The sequence below is a fragment of the Carlito syrichta genome, unplaced genomic scaffold (assembly GCF_000164805.1).
Source record: "Carlito syrichta isolate Samal-C Ts95f unplaced genomic scaffold, Tarsius_syrichta-2.0.1 Scaffold316376, whole genome shotgun sequence".
Lineage (NCBI taxonomy): Eukaryota > Metazoa > Chordata > Mammalia > Primates > Tarsiidae > Carlito > Carlito syrichta.
Genome location: NW_007260472.1, coordinates 720,342 through 742,943, shown reverse-complemented (window position 1 = coordinate 742,943; position 22,602 = coordinate 720,342). Strand labels below are relative to the sequence as shown.

At 39.9% G+C, this 22,602-nt stretch overlaps 1 protein-coding gene across 1 annotated transcript; it reads left to right on the top strand.

The window, feature by feature from the left end:
* The first annotated feature begins 2,189 nt into the window (after positions 1–2,189).
* Positions 2,190–21,258, top strand: ARHGAP32 (Rho GTPase activating protein 32). Its single transcript, XM_008074225.2, has 8 exons — positions 2,190–2,296; positions 2,567–2,712; positions 3,578–3,773; positions 5,364–5,509; positions 8,274–8,345; positions 10,556–11,434; positions 12,132–13,177; positions 15,250–21,258. Exons 1-8 carry the CDS (start codon positions 2,205–2,207, stop codon positions 17,497–17,499), a joined length of 4,827 nt encoding a protein of 1,608 aa, XP_008072416.2. The 5' UTR covers positions 2,190–2,204; the 3' UTR covers positions 17,500–21,258.
* The last annotated feature ends 1,344 nt before the right edge of the window (positions 21,259–22,602 follow it).

Here is a 22,602-nt window from a genome sequence, read left to right as displayed (position 1 = left end):
TCACTCTGTCGCCCAGACTGGAGTGCAGTGGCCACTCCCGGCCACCGCAGCCGCAACCTGCTGGGCTCCGGTGATCCTTCCGCCTCAGCCTTCCAAGTAGCCGGAATTACAGGCATGTGCTACCACACCCGGCTGATTTTTTGATTTATTGTAGAGATGAGGTCTCGCTGCCCAGGCGGGTCTCGAACCCGCGGGCTCAGGCAATCCACTCACCTCAGCCTTCCAAAGGTGTGGGATTACAGGCTGAGCCACCGAGCCCGGTTTACATTGTTTTTAAGATACATTTCTCAAGCCTCCCACCTCTACATAGTCCCAGGCAAGCCTTACTTCTGTGTGTCAGTCTGCTTTCCTTATCTAACTATACAGGAGATACAGAAGATTGCTGTTTTAACTGTAAAGCAGCTATAGCAGATGCTGTTGAATGCACAGGCACTTTGGAGCCATGTTGACCATGATTTGAAGCCTAGCACTGTCACTGCTAGTATGTGTAACCTCCCACAACTTTGACTTTCTCCTCTGTACAAGGGAGGATAATAATATTGTGCTTGTTGGGCTACCTTGAAGATTAAATGGGACTTCTGGTAAAAGCATCTTGAACAATGAGTTATCTGGCTGTGTTTCCTCTGAAATTCACGTTAAACCCATCTGAATCTTTGTGGCTTATGTGTAGACCATAGTTTAACTTACATTACAGTTTTATTTTTATTTATTTATTTGTTTGTTTATTTATTTTAAGTTGAAGTCTCACTCTGTTGCCTGGGCTGGAATGCAGTGGCACGCTCATGGCTGCTGCAGCCTCGATCTGCTGGGCTTAGGCGATCCTTCCACCTCAGCCTTCCAAGCAACTGGAACTATAGGCATGCACCACCACACCCTGCTAATTTTCTGATTTACTGTAGAAATGAGGTCTCACCATGTTGCCCAGGCTGATCTCGAACCCTGGGCTCAGTCAGTCCTTTTCCTTCCACCTCCCAAAGTGCTGAGATGGTGTGAGCTATCGTGCCCAGCCATTACTATTTTAAATAATAAAGTTTTACATTAGTAGCTCCCATTCATTGTCTTTAAATAGTTTTTATTTTGTGTATGACTAGCTGAGATCAATTTTGCGGCAGTAAACAAAATTCACCAAGACAGTTGTGAATTAAGAAAGGTAGATTTTTTAAAGGCAGAGTACTTTGCAGGGGAGCAATGGGCAACACAGCCAAGGGGAGGCTGTCTGCTGTCTACAAAGAGGCAGAGGCTGGAGGAAAGTTTTATAGGACTGTGGAGAGCCGAGCAAAGGATCTGGAGTGGGAAGTGCATATGTGCTGTACGAGGTGTCTATACACAGTTGATTGATTGTGGTGATCTGTACCTCAAGATAGGGTTAATTTACAGCAATGGTTAACTGCTTTTTGCAACGTTTACAGTGGTCAGCTAAAGGTTAGTTTACAGTAATGATTTACAGCAACCAGCAAACTTTTATGACTCTAACTATGGTCAGTAAGTTCCATGTAAATTTCACCCTGAGGTTTCTTTCCTCAGTATAATTTACCCAACTGTTGATGGCCCATTCTACCTATAACATTAGACAGAACCACTTTCAGGCAGGTTAGATGGTAGATAATCCTTTTGTATGAGTGTGTGTGGTGGGGTGTGTTTGCATGCACTTACTTATCTGATTTAACTTACATTTAAGCTGATCATGTTTTATTTCCAAAAATGCTCTGCTCTGTTGTTCAATCTCAGTATATGTGGAACTGTTTAAGTAAAGCAAGTTTTGAGTGGGCAAGATAAATGAAGATACTAGGATTTGAAGTAGGGTCTTTGTTTTAAAATTATACTATTTGCTCAAATATTTTCCCCCTGATGCCTATTGGAATTTTTCTTTTAACTATTCCAGGCTTATGAGACATTGCTGTTTTCTTTCATAGAAATATTTAAATTTTTCCCTCTTAGTATGTCTGCTGCTAGTAGAGTAGCATAACTTCAAAATATTATTTGGTCCAGAAATTAGCTTTTGTGGAGGATTCACTTATAATAATATTATTTAAACCTAGTAGTTAGCAAAAAATTTTTTTGCTTGAGTTTGTATGGCCTCTTTCTTCATTTTGTTATTGAAAACTTAGAAATTAATTAGTGAATGTTTACATTCTACACTGCTGCTGAGTATTTCTTTCTGTTAATATGTTGTATTTCATTTTTTCAGAACACTGGAATTCTTGATGAGACACTTGTCTCTTCTAGCTGACTATTGTTCCATCACAAATATGCATGCAAAAAACCTAGCCATTGTTTGGGCTCCAAACCTGTTAAGGTAATTTGTGTTTGACTTATGACCTTTTGTAGAATTAATCATCTTAAATAAAATTCTAATTCATCATTGTTTCTTAAGGAAGATCCTAAAAGGTAAAACAACTCTGTTCTTTTTATTAGCATCTCCCTGAAACAGAAAACTGGGGCTTAGCTAAGGGACTATGAAAGTATGATTTCTTCCTCTGGTTTATCTGTGATTTACACATTTTTTTAAAAAGTCCTTTATGACTGCTATCTTGGTGACTCTCTGATGGAAATGTTTACCTCACAGATCAAAGCAGATAGAGTCTGCCTGCTTCAGTGGAACTGCAGCTTTCATGGAAGTGCGAATTCAATCTGTGGTTGTTGAATTCATCCTCAATCACGTTGATGTGCTCTTCAGTGGCAAAATCAGCGTGGTCATGCAAGAAGGGGCAGGTGAGGCTCAGATGGGTTTTGTTTACTACCGGGAACGGTATCCAAACTTCTAAAGGAATGGAAAAGTATGTATTTCTTATATCAATTTTTAAAACATCATAGTATAAAGCAACTAATTTACATCTGTTTTCCAAAATGCACAATTTGACAGTTATTTTGTATGTCTATAGTGAATACTACATATTAGACTTGTGATGTAAGTTCATGACACGTTCTTTAAAAATCTTGTCACCTATTATTAATGTACAGAAATGTATGATACAGAACAGAATAAAAATTACTTTCAAAACTGACTTAGTGATCACCTTTCCTGGTACCTCTTAAGAAAGGAAAATAGTTAAAATTGTTAAAGAATTTAAGTACATTTATGCCACAGTTAGCAACCTAGGATATCACCTTCTATTTCTCATTTAATTTAAAGCATTGTAATTTTTGCCATTTAAAATGCTTGAAATTTTTTTGATAAAACACAGGTAGATGCCGGGCTCAGTGGCTCAGCCTGTAATCCCGCGCTTTGGGAGGCTGAGGTGAGTGGATTGCCTGAGCCCGCGGGTTCGAGACCCGCCTGGGCAACTTGGCGAGACCTCATCTCTACAGTAAATCAAAAAACTAGCCGGTCGTGGTAGCACGCACCTGCAGTTCCAGCTCCTTGGAAGGCTGAGGCGGAAGGATCGCCGGCCCAACAGGTTGAGACTGCGGTGGCCGGGAGCGGCCACTGCACTCCAGTCTGGGTGACAGAGTGAGACTCCAACTCAAAAAAAAAAAAAAAAAAACCACAGGTAGATAGATGCATAAACAGATAAGCAGGTTGATTTGCACTCACACATAGTTGACTCTCTTCATTGCTTTCCTTTTCCTTTTGAAGCTTCTTTATCGAGACCCAAGTCTTTGCTGGTATCCTCCCCATCCACCAAGCTGCTGACATTGGAGGAAGCCCAAGCACGAACACAAGCTCAGGTCAATTCTCCAATTGTGACTGAAAATAAATATATTGAAGTAGGAGAAGGACCTGCTGCACTTCAGGGAAAATTTCATACCATAATTGAGTTTCCTCTTGAAAGGTACAATTCATCAAATCCTGTTTTAAAGTATGATCCTCACAGCTTTAATTATTGTTTTCTTTTAGTTTGTTTTTAATTTTGTGTTTTAGTATTATAAGTTCTGTATCAGTCCCTATTTATTTGCATATGAATGATACTTAACACTACAAATGATTCTTGCAAAGTATTACAACATGCAATTTTTAAAAATGAGAAAGTCAATTATACAGGGAACATTGTTCAGAAAAAAATGATATACTTTCACTATATAGAGTTGATTTTTCTGTCTGATATATTTCATTTAGAAATTTGTTTAGAAATAAACTATACTGAAACAGCTTATTCAATAAGTAATGAATGGGCAGTGACTTGTTTGGCCTTGGTTTCACATTAAGGTTAGAATAGATGAGTAGTTTTCAAAGTGTGGTCTCCCAACCGGCAGTATCCCCTGGTAATTGTTAGAAATGCAAGTTATCCAGTCCCACACTAGACCCACCGAATCAGAAACTCTGGGGCTGAGACCCAGCAAACTCTCAAACTTGCCAGGTGATTCTGATTTCTGCTAAAATTTGAGAACCACTGTAGTTTGTTCTCTCAATGTCCCTTCCAGCTCTGAGATTCTCTGTTTCTCTAAAGAAATGATAATAACATGGTTTCTGTATCTTCTTTACTAGGTTATAGTAGGAAGACTAATGTATATAAAAGTTATTTTTGATGTCTCTGCTACTCCTTTGGCTATTACACATGAATGTAAGGATTTTGATTCTCTGGATTGGATAGTACTAATAAAACTTTAGAATTTGTTCTTTCCATATTAGTATACTCCTCTAACTTCCTTTCACTTCCCATGACTAAAAATGTCCTGTCAGCAAAAAGTTGGAACCTAGCTTCTTTTATTTTGTTGTTCTGAGTTTGTCTTAAGCATTGTGGTTTTATCTTTTAGCCCCATAATTTACTCAAAAATTTGTTTATTAGAATAGTGGTTAAGAGCGTAAATATTGGGGTGTAGATAGACCTGGGTTTTAATCCCGTCTCTATCATTTACTAGTTTTACAATATTAAGGGAGTTATTTGAATTTCTTAGTATCTTAATATCCTCAACTGTAAAATGAGAATAATAGTACCTGCCTCATGTGATTAAATCTGATTTAAAAGAGATACTATATATAAGGCAGCCATCTCAGTGCCTGGTATTCATTATATGTTAGTTACTCTTCTTAATACTTTTTCATCTTTATTCTCTATACTGACACCTAAAATCATTTTCTTTAACTCTATTATTTTTGAAGACTTAATATTTCCTATCCCCAGATGTGTCTTATTTTCACTTATTTTGCAGATTGTGAGGTTGGATCTAAATATGAAGATGCGTATAAAAACAGTCTTTGTGAAAATAGCTACTAATATTAAAGTTTGCATGTTTAATTTCCATTTTGTGCTTTAGCTGCACTCTGTAGAGTCTGCTGTATGGAAGGTGGATGTTTGTTTACTGTTTCACCTGTGCCTGTCCAGGCTGTTTGGCTCTTTCTATCATTCGTTCATTTCTTTTTCGATAAGAAAAGATAGACCCTTGACTATCTTAATGCTGATTAATTATTTTCTCCCTCATAGAAAGAGGCCTCAAAATAAGATGAAAAAATCCCCTGTGGGCAGCTGGCGTTCCTTTTTCAACTTGGGGAAATCATCATCTGTTTCTAAACGAAAGTTGCAGCGTAACGAGAGTGAGCCTTCAGAGATGAAAGCCATGGCTCTGAAAGGTGAGTGCCTCCACTGTCCTGGCCCTGCCGCTAGCAAAGCTGTCTGCACAGTAGATTCCCATTTCTGGTACTGTTGTGATGGTCTTTTGTTACTGTGGGCACGTACTTCATATATTGTTATAATATGCTTAATGTATTATGGAGCGTCTTCTTTTACCAATTCTTTTTTTTTTTGAGTTGGAGTCTCACTCTGTCGCCCAGACTGGAGTGCAGTGGCCGCTCCCGGCCACCGCAACCTCGACCTGCTGGGCTCTGGCGATCCTTCCGCCTCAGCCTTCCAAGTAGCCGGAATTACAGGCGTGTGCTACCACGCCCAGCTGATTTTTTGATTTATTGTAGAGATGAGGTCTCGCTGCCCAGGCGGGTCTCGAACCCGCGGGCTCGGGCAATCCACTCACCTCAGCCTCCCAAAGGCGCGGGATTACAGGCTGAGCCACCGAGCCTGGCTTTTTACCAATTCTTTATCCTCAACTAACAAAGTAACAAAAGTTAAGTACAAATATGTAAAAGCACCCATTTTCTTTTTTTTTTTGAGTTGTAGTTTCACTCCGTCGCCCAGACTGGAGTGCCGTGGCCACTCCCGGCCACCGCCGCCTCGACCCACTGGGCTCCGGCAATCCTTCTGCCTCAGCCTTCCGAGTAGCCGGAATTACAGGCACGCGCTACCACGCCTGGCTCATTTTCATTTATTGTAGAGATGAGGTCTCGCCAAGTTGCCCAGGTGGGTCTCGAACCCGCGGGCTCAGGCAATCCACTCACCTCAGCCTCCCAAAAGCGCGGGATTACAGGCTGAGCTACCGAGCCCGTCTAGTACCCAATTTCTTAAGGAAACTACACAGATTATATATAGTGTGAACATGATTAAAATTCACAATGTATTTGTAACATAGCTTGTATATTGTTGGTAATAAATACTGCTGTGGTACTTAAATGTATTCATCTATATTCTTACAGATTTGAAAAATGACAAAACCATGTTTTAGCATGCCATTCAAATTCGTAATTCTTATAACCAAAGAAGCTATTTTTTTTATTAGGGTCTCATTGATACAGTATCTTATTGGATCAAATAAATCTATTACTGTTGGGTTTTTGGTTTTTTGGGGTTTTTTTCAGTTGGAGTCTCACTCTGTCACCCAGACTGGAGTGCAGTGGCCATTCCTGGCCACCGCCACAGCCTTGACCTGCTGGGCTCCGGCGATCCTTCCGCCTCAGCCTTCTAAGGAGCTGGAACTACAGGCGCGTGCTCCCACGCCCGGCTAATTTTCTGATTTATTGTAGAGATGAGGTCTCGCCAAGTTGCCCGGGCAGGTCTCGAACCCGCGGGCTCAGACAATCCACTTGCCTCAGCCTCCCAAAGCGTAGGATTACAGGCTGAGCCACTGAACCCGGCTGAAAAAAGCTACTCTTTTAAAAAATAGTTTAAAACCCATGTCTTATTAATATTAGCAGCTTGTGAATCTAAGACGGGTAGTACTTTCTTCTTAGGTAATGTCAGAAGTATAATGTACAATTCATTTAATTAATCATTCATTTCAATTTGGAATCCTGTACAAGGCATGTGTGAGAAATTTTGTTAGTGGTTTCTGTGGATAGGAAGAAAAATGAAGATCGTGTCCCTGCCTTCTGAGTCTAATTGGGAAGTCATATGTATTGGAAAATGAATTTTGGTGCAGAATCATAGCTATTAAAATAGAGGTTTATGTAAGGTGTTTATGGTAGCAATTGTCAGCTCTTGTAGAGGAGGGGCTGGTGGTCAGAAAATGTAATCTTTGACTTGAGTTTTGAAGGATAAGTAGGAATTCACCTTGTCAACAAGGGTCTAGGAATGGTATTTCAGGAGATGGAGCAGAGTGAGAATAGAAGTGGTTGGGTGCTGAATTCTGGAGAAAAACAATGTTTAAAAAACTGGAAAGGGAAAAAAAATTTAAAAAAAAAATAAAGGGCTGGAAAAGGAAGAATTGTCTTGAGGGGAGAGAAAGTAGAAATGATTTGAAAGATAGGCAAAGAACAAGAGATAGATGCTCTCCTTAGCAGGGGAGGAAGGGCTTATAAAAGGAATTGTAAGCAGTGCTGCCAAGGGGTGAAAGAGAATGATGATAGTTGTTAGCAAATAAGATTTGACATGAATAAGTAAATTATCTGTATTAGTATCTCAGCATCCCATACAAATTACCACAAGTCAAGTTGTCAAAAAAACAACAGAAACTTATTTTCTCACAGTTTTGGTGCCTCAGAGTCTGAAATCCAAGTTATCAACAGAGCTGTGCTTCTTCCAAAGTCTCCAGGGAAGGGTCCTTCCCTGACTCTTCCAGCTCTTGGAAGCCTCTGGAGTTCCTTGGTTTGTGGCAGCATCACGCAGTCTCTGCCTCCATCTTCATGTGGTCTTCTCCTCTGTGTCTCTGTCTTCTCCGCTTGTAGAAACACCAGTCATTGGATTTAGGGCCCACTCTGAGTCCAGTATGGTATTATCTCAAGATAACATATCCGTCTTTAGGAAATATAAAAGACATTTTAAAATTAATCTCTGTGCTCAAGTTTATAATCCTTCTTTTTCTTTTTATAATGCTTTATAAAGGGATTTTTCACATCAGAAACCATTTGAGAACAATATAATATATTACATAATAAAGTATTAAATTGCTACCAAAATGTACCACTAACCAATCACTCTTTTAAGTTTAAATGTGTCAGGAAAAACACCGATCCCTTTATATATGTAGCAAATAATAAAGCTTTACACTATTTGGTTTTCATTCTTCAGGTGGCAGAGCAGAAGGAACCCTCCGCTCAGCTAAAAGTGAAGAGTCTCTTACATCTCTCCATGCAGTTGATGGTAAGATTAAAAGCATTAGTCATTTTATTCCCTAATACCTTGCATAAAAGAACACGTAATTGAGTATATTTTATAAATATGTGCTTAATAAATGGCTATCAGCCATCATTTCCTAAGAATGCTAATATTAATTTAGTATTATTCGGATTAAAATTAATTGATGTTTAATATGTAGCAGTCTTTAATCTTTTCATTTTTGGCATGATTGCTATTCAATTTACATTAAAATAGCTGAAATGTTTTAAGTTAACTCTGTGTTATGTATTAATGCCTAATGAAAAGTTGTGCTATTGCTATTTCCTTCTTTAGATTTTACGAGAGCATAATTTTACAAAGTATAAAATTAAACTGTTTTGATACTCAGACCAGTAATCTTTTGTCTTGCCAAACAGCTTAACCTGACCTTAAATTCTGTAGATCAGATTGATTATAGATAGACCTCATTATCCAAGGATAATTAGTACCTGAAGAAGACAACTTAAAGTTAATCTGCTTAAAATAGGGACTAAAATTTCATGGTAAATAGTGAAAAAAAGTTTGATAACAATATAACTTGAAAACCAAAACTAAAAATTATGCAAATAAGTTTGTTTTATCTTTTACTTAGCAAAGGTTGGATTATAGCTGCACTACATACTGATTTTTAAAACAAAGAATTTCTTCAATGCTGATTTGGAAGAAGATATTTTTTTTTTTTTACAAAACTATGTAATAGCACAATAGAACATCCTTCATGTATTTGAACTTTGTCTTATGCAGCAGGATTATAAAGAAGATCTTTTTGCAGAGCTAATGAAGACTACATTGATTTCCCAAGGGCTTTTTAAAATCTGGTGATATTCAAATCACATCATTCTGAAGTATATTAAGATTTCATTGTCTTGGTCAATTTTCTCATATTAATTTATTAGCTCTTCTAACTGCCAGATCCTCATTAAACTATTGCTTGTGATTCAAGAAGTTCTCCCACATCACTTTATCTGAGTGACTGACATATGAATTTTCCAAGACTTTCAATTAAACTATAGTCGAGATAATCTAAAAAAGCAATGCAGTGGGCTGGGTAGATTCTAGTGTTGAGCAGAAAATATTTGATTAGGGATTAATTTTATAGGTGTTCATACATTAGTAAATATATTTATATTAATATAGTTTCTTCCTCTTTAAATTTATTTTTTACTATGGCAATTATAATTTTAACAGAACAGAGAATTTGAATTTTACCAGTTGGATATTTAGCAACATCCCAAAATTATAAGTAATACTCTTCACTACTTTTAAGTACTCCACTTAAGAAACATAAAGCATATTTTTCTTAAATAAAAAAATGAAATTCTTGTTAAGTATCTGAAAAACATTCTTTACTAAATATATGTAAATACTTTATAGGATTGTGAATTTTTTTTAATTGAGAAACTCAATTTTTTTAGAAGTTTGGGTATTATAAGGATATTTCCCCACAAAACAACAACAACAAAAAACCACCTTTTGGTTATTATGGATCTAAAGTGTAGCTTAAAGTGATTAATTCAACCTCATAAGTCATATGTGGGTGAGTGATAAAATAAGAAACAAAGAAATGAAAAACGTGCCCAAAGTTGTACCAAGAGTCAATGTCGGCTTAGTAAGAGATTCCAAGAGCTCTGAGTCCTTTTTCCTATCCAGATCATGAAATGACTACATTCTCCCTCTGATAATATCAAATGTGTGTGTGATTTATCATTTGGCTTGGTAATTCTGTTATTTCAAGCTTAAACAATCTGTGTGCACTGAGAGACAATTTCTAGAAAGAAAATAAGTAAGCCAGGTGTGGTGGCTCATGTCTGTAATCCCAGCACTTTAGCTGAGGTGAGAGGATCGCTTGAGCCCAGGAGTTTGAGACTAGCCTAGACAACATAGTGAGACCTGTCTCTACAAAAAATTAACCAGGCATGGCTAATAGTTACAGGTACTTGGGAGGCTGAGGCAGAAGGATCACCTGAGCCCAGAAGATCAAGGCTGCAGTGATTTTGCCACTACATGCCAGCCTGGGTGACAGAAACCCTGATTCAAAAACCAAAAAAAAAAAAAAAAAAAGAATAAGAAGAAAATGAGAACTAGCATTTTCTTACCCTATATCATAAGTTACTGCTGTACTAAGTAGGTGATTTACCATCATATTGTGTATCCTTTGATTTTCGTACCTTGACATTGTTATTTATTTTTGCCAGGTGATACCAAACTCTTCCGACCCAGAAGACCCAGATCTAGCAGTGATGCACTGTCTGCTTCTTTTAATGGAGAAATGCTGGGGAACCGTTGTAATTCCTATGATAATCTGCCGCATGACAATGAAAGTGAGGAGGAAGTCGGGCTGCTCCATATTCCAGCCCTAATGTCTCCTCATTCAGCTGAGGATGTTGACTTGAGCCCACCAGACATTGGAGTAGCCAGCCTGGATTTTGATCCAATGTCATTTCAATGTAGTCCTCCTAAGGCTGAATCAGAATGTCTGGAGAGTGGTGCTTCCTTTCTAGATTCATTAGGATACTCCAAGGATAAATCAAGTGCCAATAAAAAGGATGTAGAAGTGGGTGGTAGTCAGTCTCAGACTCCAGGAAGCACTGCAAGTTCTGAACCTGTCTCTCCTCTTCAGGAGAAGCTGAGTCCATTCTTTACCCTGGACTTGAGCCCAACTGAAGAGAAATCATCTAAGCCATCCTCATTTACTGAAAAGGTCGTCTATGCTTTCTCTCCGAAGATAGGACGGAAATTAAGCAAATCGCCTTCTATGAACATATCTGAGCCAATTTCAGTGACCCTTCCACCTCGAGTGTCAGAAGTCATCGGTACAGTCTCAAATACTACCGCTCAGAATGCATCATCTCCAACCTGGGACAAAAGCATTGAAGAAAGGGATGTCACAAATAGATCCCCCACCCAGATAGTAAAGATGAAAACAAATGAGAGAGAGGCCCAAGAAGGATGTGAATCTGAAGTCCAGCCCCTGGACCAGGGGGCTGCTGAAGAAGTAGAATTGCCAGGGAAAGAGGAGCAGTCTGTCTCAAGCAGTCAGAGTAAGGCTGTAGCTTCTGGACAGACTCAGACAGGTACCGTTTGTTTTCCTCCATTCTTTCTTTAAGTTAAGAGGGATCTTCAATCCTGTGTGCCATCTGTGCCTTTTAAGAGAAAAATATGCTCCACAGCTAGCCTTTAATCAAAGAGAATGCTTTTCTGGGTGGTGCTGATGGCTCAAAGCCCTGAATTAAAATCAATCAAACAAAACTCCCCAAAAGAGCTAGTGGCCCTGCTTCAGACCTTCACAAAAGTCCCCTTATCTCTTTGGACAGTGAGAATTCGTGGATAATTTTTACACAACTGCGTAGCTCTTAGTTCTGTTTTCTCTTCTAATAAAATATCTTTATTGTAGCCTTACAAATTAACAAGCCAGCCTACACCATCAAATGTAAATAAAAACTGTTTGTAATAACAATCTGCAAGCACTTGAAGCTTGTTTTCTAAACAATCTTTTCTGAGCCAGGTGAGGGACCTGCTTTTTTTTCCTTCCCATCTCTGTAGCAATTCAAGAGGAGATTGCAGTCTTTAAACATTCTTTGTTTTAGTTTTCCTTCTGAACCAGATGTGTTTTCTACAGCATTTGCATGTGGGATAGAAGATCATGGATTGCCATTTTGAAATATGGAAGGCACCTATTTTTTAATGATCAAATGGGGAGTGTTTGGCTTTCCATTTATGATAACATAAGCTACTTTTTCACTCTCATTTTTTTTCCCAATTTCCCACTAGGAGCAGTTGCCCATGACCCCCCTCAGGATTCCGTTCCTGTCAGTTCAGTCTCTCTTATCCCACCACCACCGCCTCCGAAAAATGTTGCCCGAATGTTGGCGCTAGCATTAGCTGAGTCTGCACAGCAAGCTTCAACCCAGTCTTTGAAGAGACCAGGGACTTCTCAGACTGGTTATACAAATTATGGAGACATAGCCGTGGCTACAACCGAAGATAAACTGCCCAGTTCTTACTCTGCTGTTGCTCTAGATAAGGCCTATTTCCAAACGGATCGACCAGCAGAGCAGTTTCACCTCCAGAATAATGCACCAGGAAACTGTGACCAGCCTCTGCCAGAGACAACAGCTATTGGAGATCCTATCCATTCCAACACAACTGAATCTGGGGATCAACACCGCCAAGTAGACATGCCAGGGAATCAACCACATCGAACCTATTTATCTGGGGACCCAGAAAAGACCAGAATTACTGCAGTTCCCTTAGCAGACTCAGAAAAATCTGATGATCATGTAAGTTTCCCTGAAGACCAGTCTGGGAAGAACAGTATGCCGAACGTCTCCTTTGTGGATCTGGACCAGTCTCCACTCCATTTCCACAGTGGAGATCAGCTTCCTTCTTATCTTGGTGCAAGTGTGGATAAGCCTCATCACCCTTCAGAACTTGCAGATAAATCTCTCACACTTAATTTGCATAGGGACAAAATTTACCCTCCTTCTGGATCCATTGCAGACAAATCTCCCACACCTTCTAATTTTCCTAGAGACAATACCTATCCTCCTTCTGGGTCCCCTGAAGAGAATACCAGCATAGCCACTATGACTTACATAACAGCTACTCCAGCAACAACTGAAATGAGCACCAAGGAAGTCAACTGGGACGTGGCTGAACTACCCGCTGCTGCTGACTTTGCTGTTGCCACCCTTCAGCGCACACATAGAACTAATCGTCCCCTTCCCCCACCTCCTTCCCAGAGATCAGCAGAACAGCCGCCAGTTGTGGGGCAGGTGCAAGTAGCAGCCAGTATAGGATTAAATAATTCTCACAAGGTAAGAAGGGGAAGAAGTCATTGAGTTGTAATAGTCTTTGTCCAAAGGTGTGTCAGTTTTCAACAGGTTGTGTTGTTATCTTTGAGTCAGATATGATATTTACTTTTAAGCACTGTGGCAACCTTCCATAAAATAGTTTCCATTTGAGATCAGAACCTGCCTTATCTTGTTGCTAATTTTTCTCTGAGAAAGGAGCAGTTACTAGATGACTATAGTTTAACTATATCTGCTACCTTTTGTTTCTAATGGATCTAAGTAGTTTCTTCACAGTAACACAAAGAGATAATGATCAAATGAGACAAAGTGGGCTTCAGGTATCAGTTGCGAGTTTTAATTTTTTTTTTTCCATCACTGACTCATTTTGATTTGGGGGCAAGTCATTTACCCACCTTCTGCCACTTTTTCATACTACGCAAAGAAGATTCTTCACTATCAAGATATTTGTGAGACACTCTGTCTTGCAGTCTTTTTAGAAATATAAGAATTATAGTGCCTTATAATTTTATTATTTTTCTGGCATTAACTGGCAGTTTGTTCCATAGTCAAGCACTTGATATGATAAGAGAATATAGTATACAAATGCTAAGATTTCTTCCTAATTTTTTTCATTTTTAAATAAAGTACCAGCCAGTCGTGATAGCTCACAGCTATAATACTAGGACTTTGGGAGGTCAAGGTGGGACAATTGCTTGATCCCTGGAGTTTGAGACAGCCTGGGCAACATAGTGAGACGCCATCTCTATTTTAAATAAATAAATAAATAAATAAATTTTTTTTTTAAGTGCTGCAGGATTTTTTTGTGGTCACCTTAAACTAAAAGGATTTAAGATTCTAGTCCTAGCCGGACTTGGTGGCTCAACCTGTAATCCCAGCACTTTGGGAGGCTGAGGTAAGTGGATTGCCTGAGCAGTTGAGACCAGCCCGGACAACTTGGCAAGACCTCGTCTCTACAATAAATCAAAAATTACCTGGGCGTAGTAGCGCACACCTGTAGTTCTAGCTACTTGGAAGGCTGAGGCGGAAGGATGGCCAGAGCCCAGCAGGTCGACGCTGGGGTGGCCATGAGCATGCCACTGCACTCCAGTCTGGGCTATGAAGTGTGAGACTCCAACTCAAAAAACAAAAAACAAAAATCAATAGCAATAATAAAAATAGATTGTAGTCCTTAGTGGAAGATGCTATATCTTAGCAACTACTTATCAAGGATAGCATGTTTGCAGTATTGCTGTGAGGATCATATTTGACCTTCAACTTCACAGACTGAGGCGCAATAAAAGATAGGGAGGGACAGTAACCTCTGACTTGAATATTGTCCTTCCCTATATTTGAGGGCTTAAAACTACACACTGTGTGCAACTGTGAGTCTTTAAAACTTTCTCCAGATATTAGAATCAACTTTTTAAATTTAATGAAATATTCTTGGTGTTGAGACTGAGCTAGACTGATTAACTGGATGTGTATTTTTAAGCTTGGCAGATTTATTTGACTAAATCTCTGTTTTGGTCTAAACATGAGGTAATGCCATAGGCTGACTGTGGTGGTGCATGCCTGTAATACCAGCACTTTGGGAGACCGAGGGCGGAGGATGGCTTGAGCCCAGGAGTTCAAGACTCATCTCTACAAAAAAGAAATTTAAAAATTGGTGGTGCAACACCTGTGTAGTCTCAGCTACTTAGGAGGCTGAGGCAGAAGGATCACCTAAGCCCAGGAGGTCAAGGCTACAGTGAGCTGTGATCATGCCACTGTACTCCAACCTGGGTGACAGAGCAAAATCTCAACTAAAAAAGAAAAAAATGATAAGACCATAGGCAACTTCGTTTCACATTTAAAACCTATCATAAATTAGAAAACATTGAACAATTCTCTAAAGATCGTAGTGGCTATTGTACTGAATAGCAGCTTAGACCTTCTTTTCCTGGCAATGGAAATAGGTCCACTGTGATTACATGGCTTAGAAAAGTTCAAGCTACTATTCATATATCCTGAACTTGTGTGTTACAAATTTAACAGTATTTGATTTAATTGAGGGAATACAAAAAAATATACTCATCAATATTATTGTCTTTCAATAGATTCAAGGAATAGTTCCAGCTCCAGAGAGGCCACCTGAACCTCGAGCCATGGATGACCCTGCATCTGTCTTTGTCAATGAAGGTGGTACAGCTGCTCAGTGTCCCATGGCTCCTGCTCTCCAGCCAGGCCTGCCTGAGAAAGTACGGGATGGTGCCCGGGCCCCACTACTGCACCTGCGTGCTGAGTCTGTCCCTGTGCACTCCTGTGGCTTCCCTGCACCAATGCCCCCCACCAGGACGATGGAGAGCAAGATCGCTGCTGCCATACACTCCAGCAGTGCGGATGCCACCAGCAGTTCAAATTATCATTCCTTTGTCACTGCTTCATCTGCCTCTGTGGACAATGTGTTGCCTTTACCACTTCCTATCCCACAACCCAAGCATACTTCTCAGAAAACAGTTTACCCATCTTTTGCTAGGCCTGATGTCACCACTGAGCCCTATGGGCCAGAAAACTGTTTGCATTTCAGTATGACTCCAAACTGCCAGTACCGTCCCCAGAGTGTTCCTCTACATCACAATAAATTGGAGCAACACCAAGTGTTTGGTGCCAGGTCAGAGCCACCAGCCTCCATGGGTCCTCGTTATAACACATATGTAGCCCCAGGAAGAAGTATGTCTGGACACCACTCCAAGCCATGCAGCCGGATCGAATATGTATCTTCTTTGAGCTCCTCTGTTAGGAGTACTTGTTACCCTGAAGATATGCCACCATACCCTACCATCCGGAGGGTACAGTCTCTCCATGCCCCACCATCTTCCATGATTCGCTCTGTTCCCATTTCACGGACAGAAGTTCCCCCAGATGATGAACCAGCCTACTGCCCAAGACCTCTGTACCAATATAAGCCATATCAATCCTCCCAGGCCCGCTCAGATTATCATGTAACTCAGCTTCAGCCTTACTTTGAGAATGGACGGGTCCACTACCGGTATAGCCCATATTCCAGTTCTTCTAGTTCCTATTACAGTCCAGATGGGGCCCTGTGTGATGTGGATGCCTACGGCACAGTCCAGTTGAGACCCCTTCATCGCCTACCCCATCGCGATTTTGCTTTCTATAATCCTAGGTTGCAAGGAAAGAACTTGTACAGTTATGCCGGTTTGCCTCCACGTCCCCGGGCCAACATGACTGGCTATTTCTCCGGTAATGACCATAATGTAGTCAACATGCCTCCAACTGCTGATGTAAAGCACACCTATGCCTCATGGGATCTTGAGGACATGGAAAAGTACCGCATGCAATCTATCCGCAGAGAGAGCCGTGCTCGGCAGAAGGTGAAAGGGCCTGTTATGTCCCAGTATGATAATATGACCCCAGCTGTTCAAGACGACTTGGGGGGGATCTATGTCATCCATTTGCGTAGTAAATCAGATCCTGGGAAAACTGGACTTCTCTCAGTGGCAGAGGGAAAGGAAGGCCGACACCCAGCAAAGGCCATCAGTCCTGAGGGAGATGACCGCTTCTATAGGAAGCATCCCGAGCCAGAGTTGGAGAGAGCACACCACCATGGAGGATATGGCAATACTCACTCAGAGAAACCATCCCTCCCTCAGAAGCAGAGCAGCCTGAGGAACAGAAAGCTTCATGACATGGGATGTAGTCTTCCTGAGCACAGGGCACACCAGGAAGCAAGCCATAGGCAACTATGTGAGTCAAAAAATGGGCCACCTTTCCCCCAGGGAGCTAGCCAATTAGATTATGGGTCCAAAGGGATTCCAGATACTTCTGAGCCAGTTAGCTACCATAACTCTGGAATGAAATATGCTACATCAGGGCAGGAATCTTTGAGACTGAACCACAAAGAGGTGAGGCTCCCCAAAGAGCTAGAGCGGCCTTGGGCTAGGCAGCCTCCTGCCCCAGAGAAACACTCCAGAGACTGCTACAAGGAGGAAGAACACCTCACTCAGTCAATGGTCCCACCCCCTAAACCAGAGAGGAGTCATAGCCTAAAACTCCATCATTCCCAGAACGTGGACAGGGACCCCAGTATGCTGTACCAATACCAACCACACGGCAAGCGTCAGAGCAGTATAACTGTTGTGTCCCAGTATGATAACCTGGAAGATTACCACTCCCTGCCTCAGCATCAGCGAGGAGTCTTTGGAGGGGGAGGTATGGGGTCGTATGTGCCCCCCAGCTTTTCCCATCCACAAAGCAGGACATATGCTACAGCTTTGGGTCAAGGGGCCTTCCTGCCCACAGAGTTGGCCTTGCAGCATCCTGAAACACAGATCCATGCAGAATGAGCCCTGGGAGCAATAGAGTTGAAGCAGCCTCTGCTGGACAGTGGACTGTTCTATTTTTTTTCAATAACCAAAAAGATTAAAACACAAACAAAGCTATAAAACCCCTGACCACATTAAAAAAACAAAAGCAGAATAAAGGTAAACAATCACCTTTTTTCCCCTTCCCTGCTTCATTACCACCTCTTCCATCTATAGACTGTGTCATTTTTGTCTTAAAAAAAGGTCTGAATGATGGTAAGCACTGTGTTGAAACCTAGTAAAGAAATTTGTCACAGACCGTACTTGCCATATAGGGCTAATCTGTAAGAGCCTGAGGACTGCCTTTAACTAAATTTGAGTTTAACTTTGTCCTTTCTTCTTAGTATTTGCGACATAATTCAGAGCAGTTCCCATCTATTTCCTTGGCTTTTGCATTCACTGTTGTGTTCCTGTTTCTTCAGTAGTTGTACAACTTGCCCAGATAGGCACTCTATTCTCACTTTGTTCTCCCTGTCTGAGAAGGGTTTTGTGTTCAATTAGCACGGAGGAAAAAACCTCCCTGACCCTTCGAGATAAGTCAGTCAGACAATTAGCAACATTATAATTACAAATAAGGAATTATGACTTTAAATTAAGCATTTAATAGTGTCATAAAATGTCGGACCATTTAGACTCAAGCCAAACCATACTCTTTACATTCTTATTTTTCATCCTTGTTCCTCACAGTTCAATCAACAGGCTCCTATCACTGCAGAAAGGATTTTGTTAAAGTTAGAATTTAAGGAAACTTCTTTGGTGGAAGGAAGTATAAAATTCTTACTATCATTGAATTTTGTCAGCACCAGAAAACTTTATCAGTGCTTTTAATGTGTCGTCTGCCTTCAAGTTTTCTTCCTCTCAAATAATATTTGGTAAATTGCAGTTCTAGTAAGACATGTCATACCATTTGTTTTCCTAAATTAGCTGCTTTTTTCATTAAAGAAAGCCAGCATGGTTTGACAGAATAAATACATAATTTATTACTAATGTACATTTACATGTTTCTGTTTTTAAACTAGAGTACAGGTTCCCTGGGAATTAGTGGCTACTAATTATCTGTTAGTAAACTGAAAGTTTCTGCAATACCCACTTAGTACACAGCCTCATTTCACTGGTTATCATTTCCGTCCTAAGGCATTGCATGTCTTTTGCTTACTCTGTACTTGTGTGGTCACAGTCTTACTGTAATTGCCATCTACACCAGCATTTCAGATATAGCTCTTTAGAACTCTGTAGACATGGTATACATGTTTAACACCCAGGACTTTTTAAAGTTGCATTCCTTATTAGAGGAGGAAAACTCTAGCTCAACTCCATTCTGTTTTCTCAGCCCACTCCCCACAGTGCATCCAAGAAGCAAGGCAGTCCTGTGTTTACAAAATGAGTTTAGATTGTCACTTCATTCCACAACTCTTAATAATATTCAAGTTTTATACATTCACATATTTTAAATGTTCCGATATAGGAGAATTTCATTCCATTTACTAGATGGTTTCTGCTCTGGCTTTTTAGAACTTGGAATTTTTATTTAGAGCAAAGGAGGAAATATTTTTAAAAGGCTAAAATCATGCTGCTATTATTGCTGTGAAATTGTATAAAGATTAGGATTCATGCCAATTTTTTAATTTAAAACAATCATGAGATTGCATTTTAAGGGTTTATATTTAGAAAAATAAAATGTGTTAAGAACACATTTATAAGTGGAAATACTCTATAAGGTTTTCTTGTTCCCCAAGAATTGATCAGAGGGATGCAGTAAAGACCATAGTAGGAGTCTTGAAGCACCAATATGTAAAATGTCTGTGGAAGCTTAGGCTCCTACATTAAAAGTACCAACCCAACTGGTATATAGTCAAAGTATTAGAAAACCTGATAGGATACCTCCATTTGGCACAAAAACACACTGGGTGCTACATACAGGAGTTTGATCTCTGGTGACTATGCAGCACTAATTTTTTTTTTTACCTTAACCATCTTTTATGTCAAGTAGGCAATCCATTGCCCCTTGGAGGCCACACTAGCCCTGTAGGTTCTCACCAGCAGCATGGAGGTTAGGAGGAGGGGCTGGTGTGACCAGGAGATAAACATGACGTTCGTACCTGAGAGCTCAAAGCAAGTGGTGCAAGAAGTTTTCCAGTTTTAATATTTGTGGATTTGTTGTCACACACATTGTTTCGTCTGAAACTATAGTTTGTTTTATAAATATGAAGACTGATGCCTCAGCAATTTCTTTTTTAATAACATCCTATGGGTTTAGAAATAAGAGGTAAACATTTCAAATACAGGATGATGATTCAAATTACTGGTATAATCATGAAACACAAACTTTAGATAAAATCGAGAGTTGTTTCATTTAATGTATGTGCAACAGCCTTAACTTTGGGTTCAGTTATTTGAATGACTTTGCCTGAATCTTTCCCATTCTAAAATTGGGTAGAAATTGGATGGCAAATCACTGTGAGCCAGTTACCTCAGCATAGTTCACCGTGTGTGTGACTTCACAAATATAGTAATTGAATGTTATTACTTTCAAATTTTGACATGAAGCATTATGATCAAGGAAATGGAGTTGCCTTATGCATTAAACCCATAATTTAATTCTATCGACATTTTCATAGTCATGCCTCCAGATTTTATCTTTTTTGGCAAAATTTTGATTCCACAGTTTGGTTTGACTGAAATAAATATTTCCTGGATGTCTGGCTAGAAACTTTGCTAACAACCCCAGAGGTGCCATTTTCTTATTAATAAATTTCATCTGAGCCTTACTTCTTCCTGTATTCAATTTCCTTTCATACATGCAAGTCCCTGGGATGGTCCCATGGGTAGGGCATGCACATTTCTTATAATAACAAAGCATTTTAAAAAATTTAAGGTCAGGTTGAAAAATTCTAGGACTAATTCTGCAAAGAGGAGGGACCGTTAACAGGCGTGAGGATAGAAGAGTAGGTTATCACATTTGCAGCAGCAATAGATGAATATGATGTAAATTTGAGATTTGTCTTGCTAGTTGAAGAAAGAGCCTACAAAATCCATTTTTCTGTTTTCAGCTTGTCAGTCACCCATTCAGTATGTTGGCAAAGTACCGCCTGAGCAGAGTGTGTAAGGAAATAATAATGAAAGCAAAAGTATGTCAGAAAGTGACTTCCAAATGGTTGAAGGCATGTGATTTTCAGCACGGTGTGTTACAGAAATGTCAAGAATGGTGTATTTAATATGTGCAAGATAATGTCAATGTGCACAGAGGGTCTTTATTTCTTATCTAAGTAATACTGTTAATGTTCAAGAATAAAAATGATTGTTTTACAGTTTAGATTCTGAGATAGCAAAACCTGATTTTTCAGCCATGACCTGCATGAGAGAAGCATCTTAGGAAGTCTTAGATCATACTTTTGAGTTTTTAACTTTAATTTATATAGTTTTTTATGTTTTAATATTTTTGTGAACTGGTGTAAATTGTTAATGCATATAAGCTTGTGTATTTTTGTAAATAGTTTTGTGATTTATTTCTTGCCCCATATGTAAATATTTAGAATCTCACTTCTTCCAGACTTATTTGAAGCCGAGTTGTGGGTTTTGGGTTTTTGTTTGTTTCTTTGGTTGGTTGGTTGGTTGGTTGGCTGGGGGTGGGGGGTTGGGGAAGGATTTTGTACCTGGAGATGGAGATATCTTGTGGTTTAAAGCAATTGTCCCACTGAAAGAAATTCAAATATCAACAGAATTATTTCAGGTTAAAACAGACATCTTGGTGTATGTGTTTCCTTTTTGACCTAATATGAGTTATAATGAAATAGGTGGGGATACTTGATTTGGGATAGTGGAACCAAAAGAGAAATGTCTGTATGGCACAGCCTATTATGCCAAAGGGTACGTTATGTGAGAAAAGGTGTTAAATGTCTCCTGTTTTTGTCTGTTAGCCACTGTGTGCTGCCTGGCTACATTTCCTCCAGGTCAAACACTATTCCCTTTAGAGCTGCAGAGGCCTCTTAATCAGTCTTGGAAAGTTTAGGCAGATTTGCTACTTTCTACACCCTAAGGACCCTACTCCCTGTTGCTGCGGCTTGGCCCCCAAGTTTGCATTTCCAGAAAACTGAGTTGGCTTTTTCTCTGAGCATCCTCCAGAAGGGGATTATGAATAAAAACCATGTTTTAAAAGATTCCCGCAAAGCATCTTGGACATCACATTTCTCTTCAGGGTGAAAGGATCAAAAAATAATCACCCCTTAGGCTAGGCAACCTGTGGTAAGCTGGCTTGTGGCAAACCTGAATAAGGTATTTCAATGAGACAAGTTGCCTTAGATCTAAACCAAGTGCTGCAAGTAACCCAGCAGTCCAATGGTGGATCCAGAGCCTATTCTGGCACCAAAGCTCTGAGTATCAACCAGGACTTTCAGGGGGTGGAGAGAACCCTCAATATTCAGCTGATATTTGTTTTTCTACTGGAAGCCATAAACTATAAATCATTCTTCATTTTAGAGTACTGTATTAGAGGCCTATCCCTTTTTGCCAGGGAAAGTTACTATTCATGATCCAGCCATCTTTCTGTGACTGCGTACCACACTCCAGACTTCAACAAAGATTTCACATCTGCTTCAATAAGCACTCCCAGACAGAATATGTGTGTTCCCATGGAAACTGCTCAGATGGGATTAAAGAAAAGACAGGTGGCAATCTCCACTGGATCTACTACTTGGTTTTCTGGGACTGCTTCCTATGCCAGCTATTTCACTGTTAAGTTTCCTTCATACTGATAAGAATATGGCACCTACCTCTTAAACTGTGTATTTATCATTGGGGAATTAGAGACAAATACATTGGTGGAATTAAAGATGTTAGTTTTTGTGGTTCTATAGGAAAAGCCACATTTTAAAGTAATATTGACTCTGCATTAGTCAAACTTTGGGTGTCTGGAAACACCAGAAATAAGACAGTTTCGTTGGCCATGTTTTCCACACAGTTCAGAGTGTATCTCTGGGAAAGTATGAGGTTTGACTTTTTTTTTTTTTTTTGAAGCAGGTTCTCATTCTGTCAGCCAGGCAAGAGTGCAGTAGCACAATCATGGCTTACCTCAGTCTTGATCTCCTG

Excerpts from the sequence above, each read along its gene's own strand:
- ARHGAP32 (XM_008074225.2), top strand. The coding sequence starts at position 2,205 with ATGAGACACTTGTCTCTTCTAGCTGACTATTGTTCCATCACAAATATG. Across the intron at positions 2,297-2,566 it reads TGGGCTCCAAACCTGTTAAG|ATCAAAGCAGATAGAGTCTG; the intron begins GTAATTTGTGTT and ends TTTACCTCACAG. Across the intron at positions 13,178-15,249 it reads GATTAAATAATTCTCACAAG|ATTCAAGGAATAGTTCCAGC; the intron begins GTAAGAAGGGGA and ends GTCTTTCAATAG.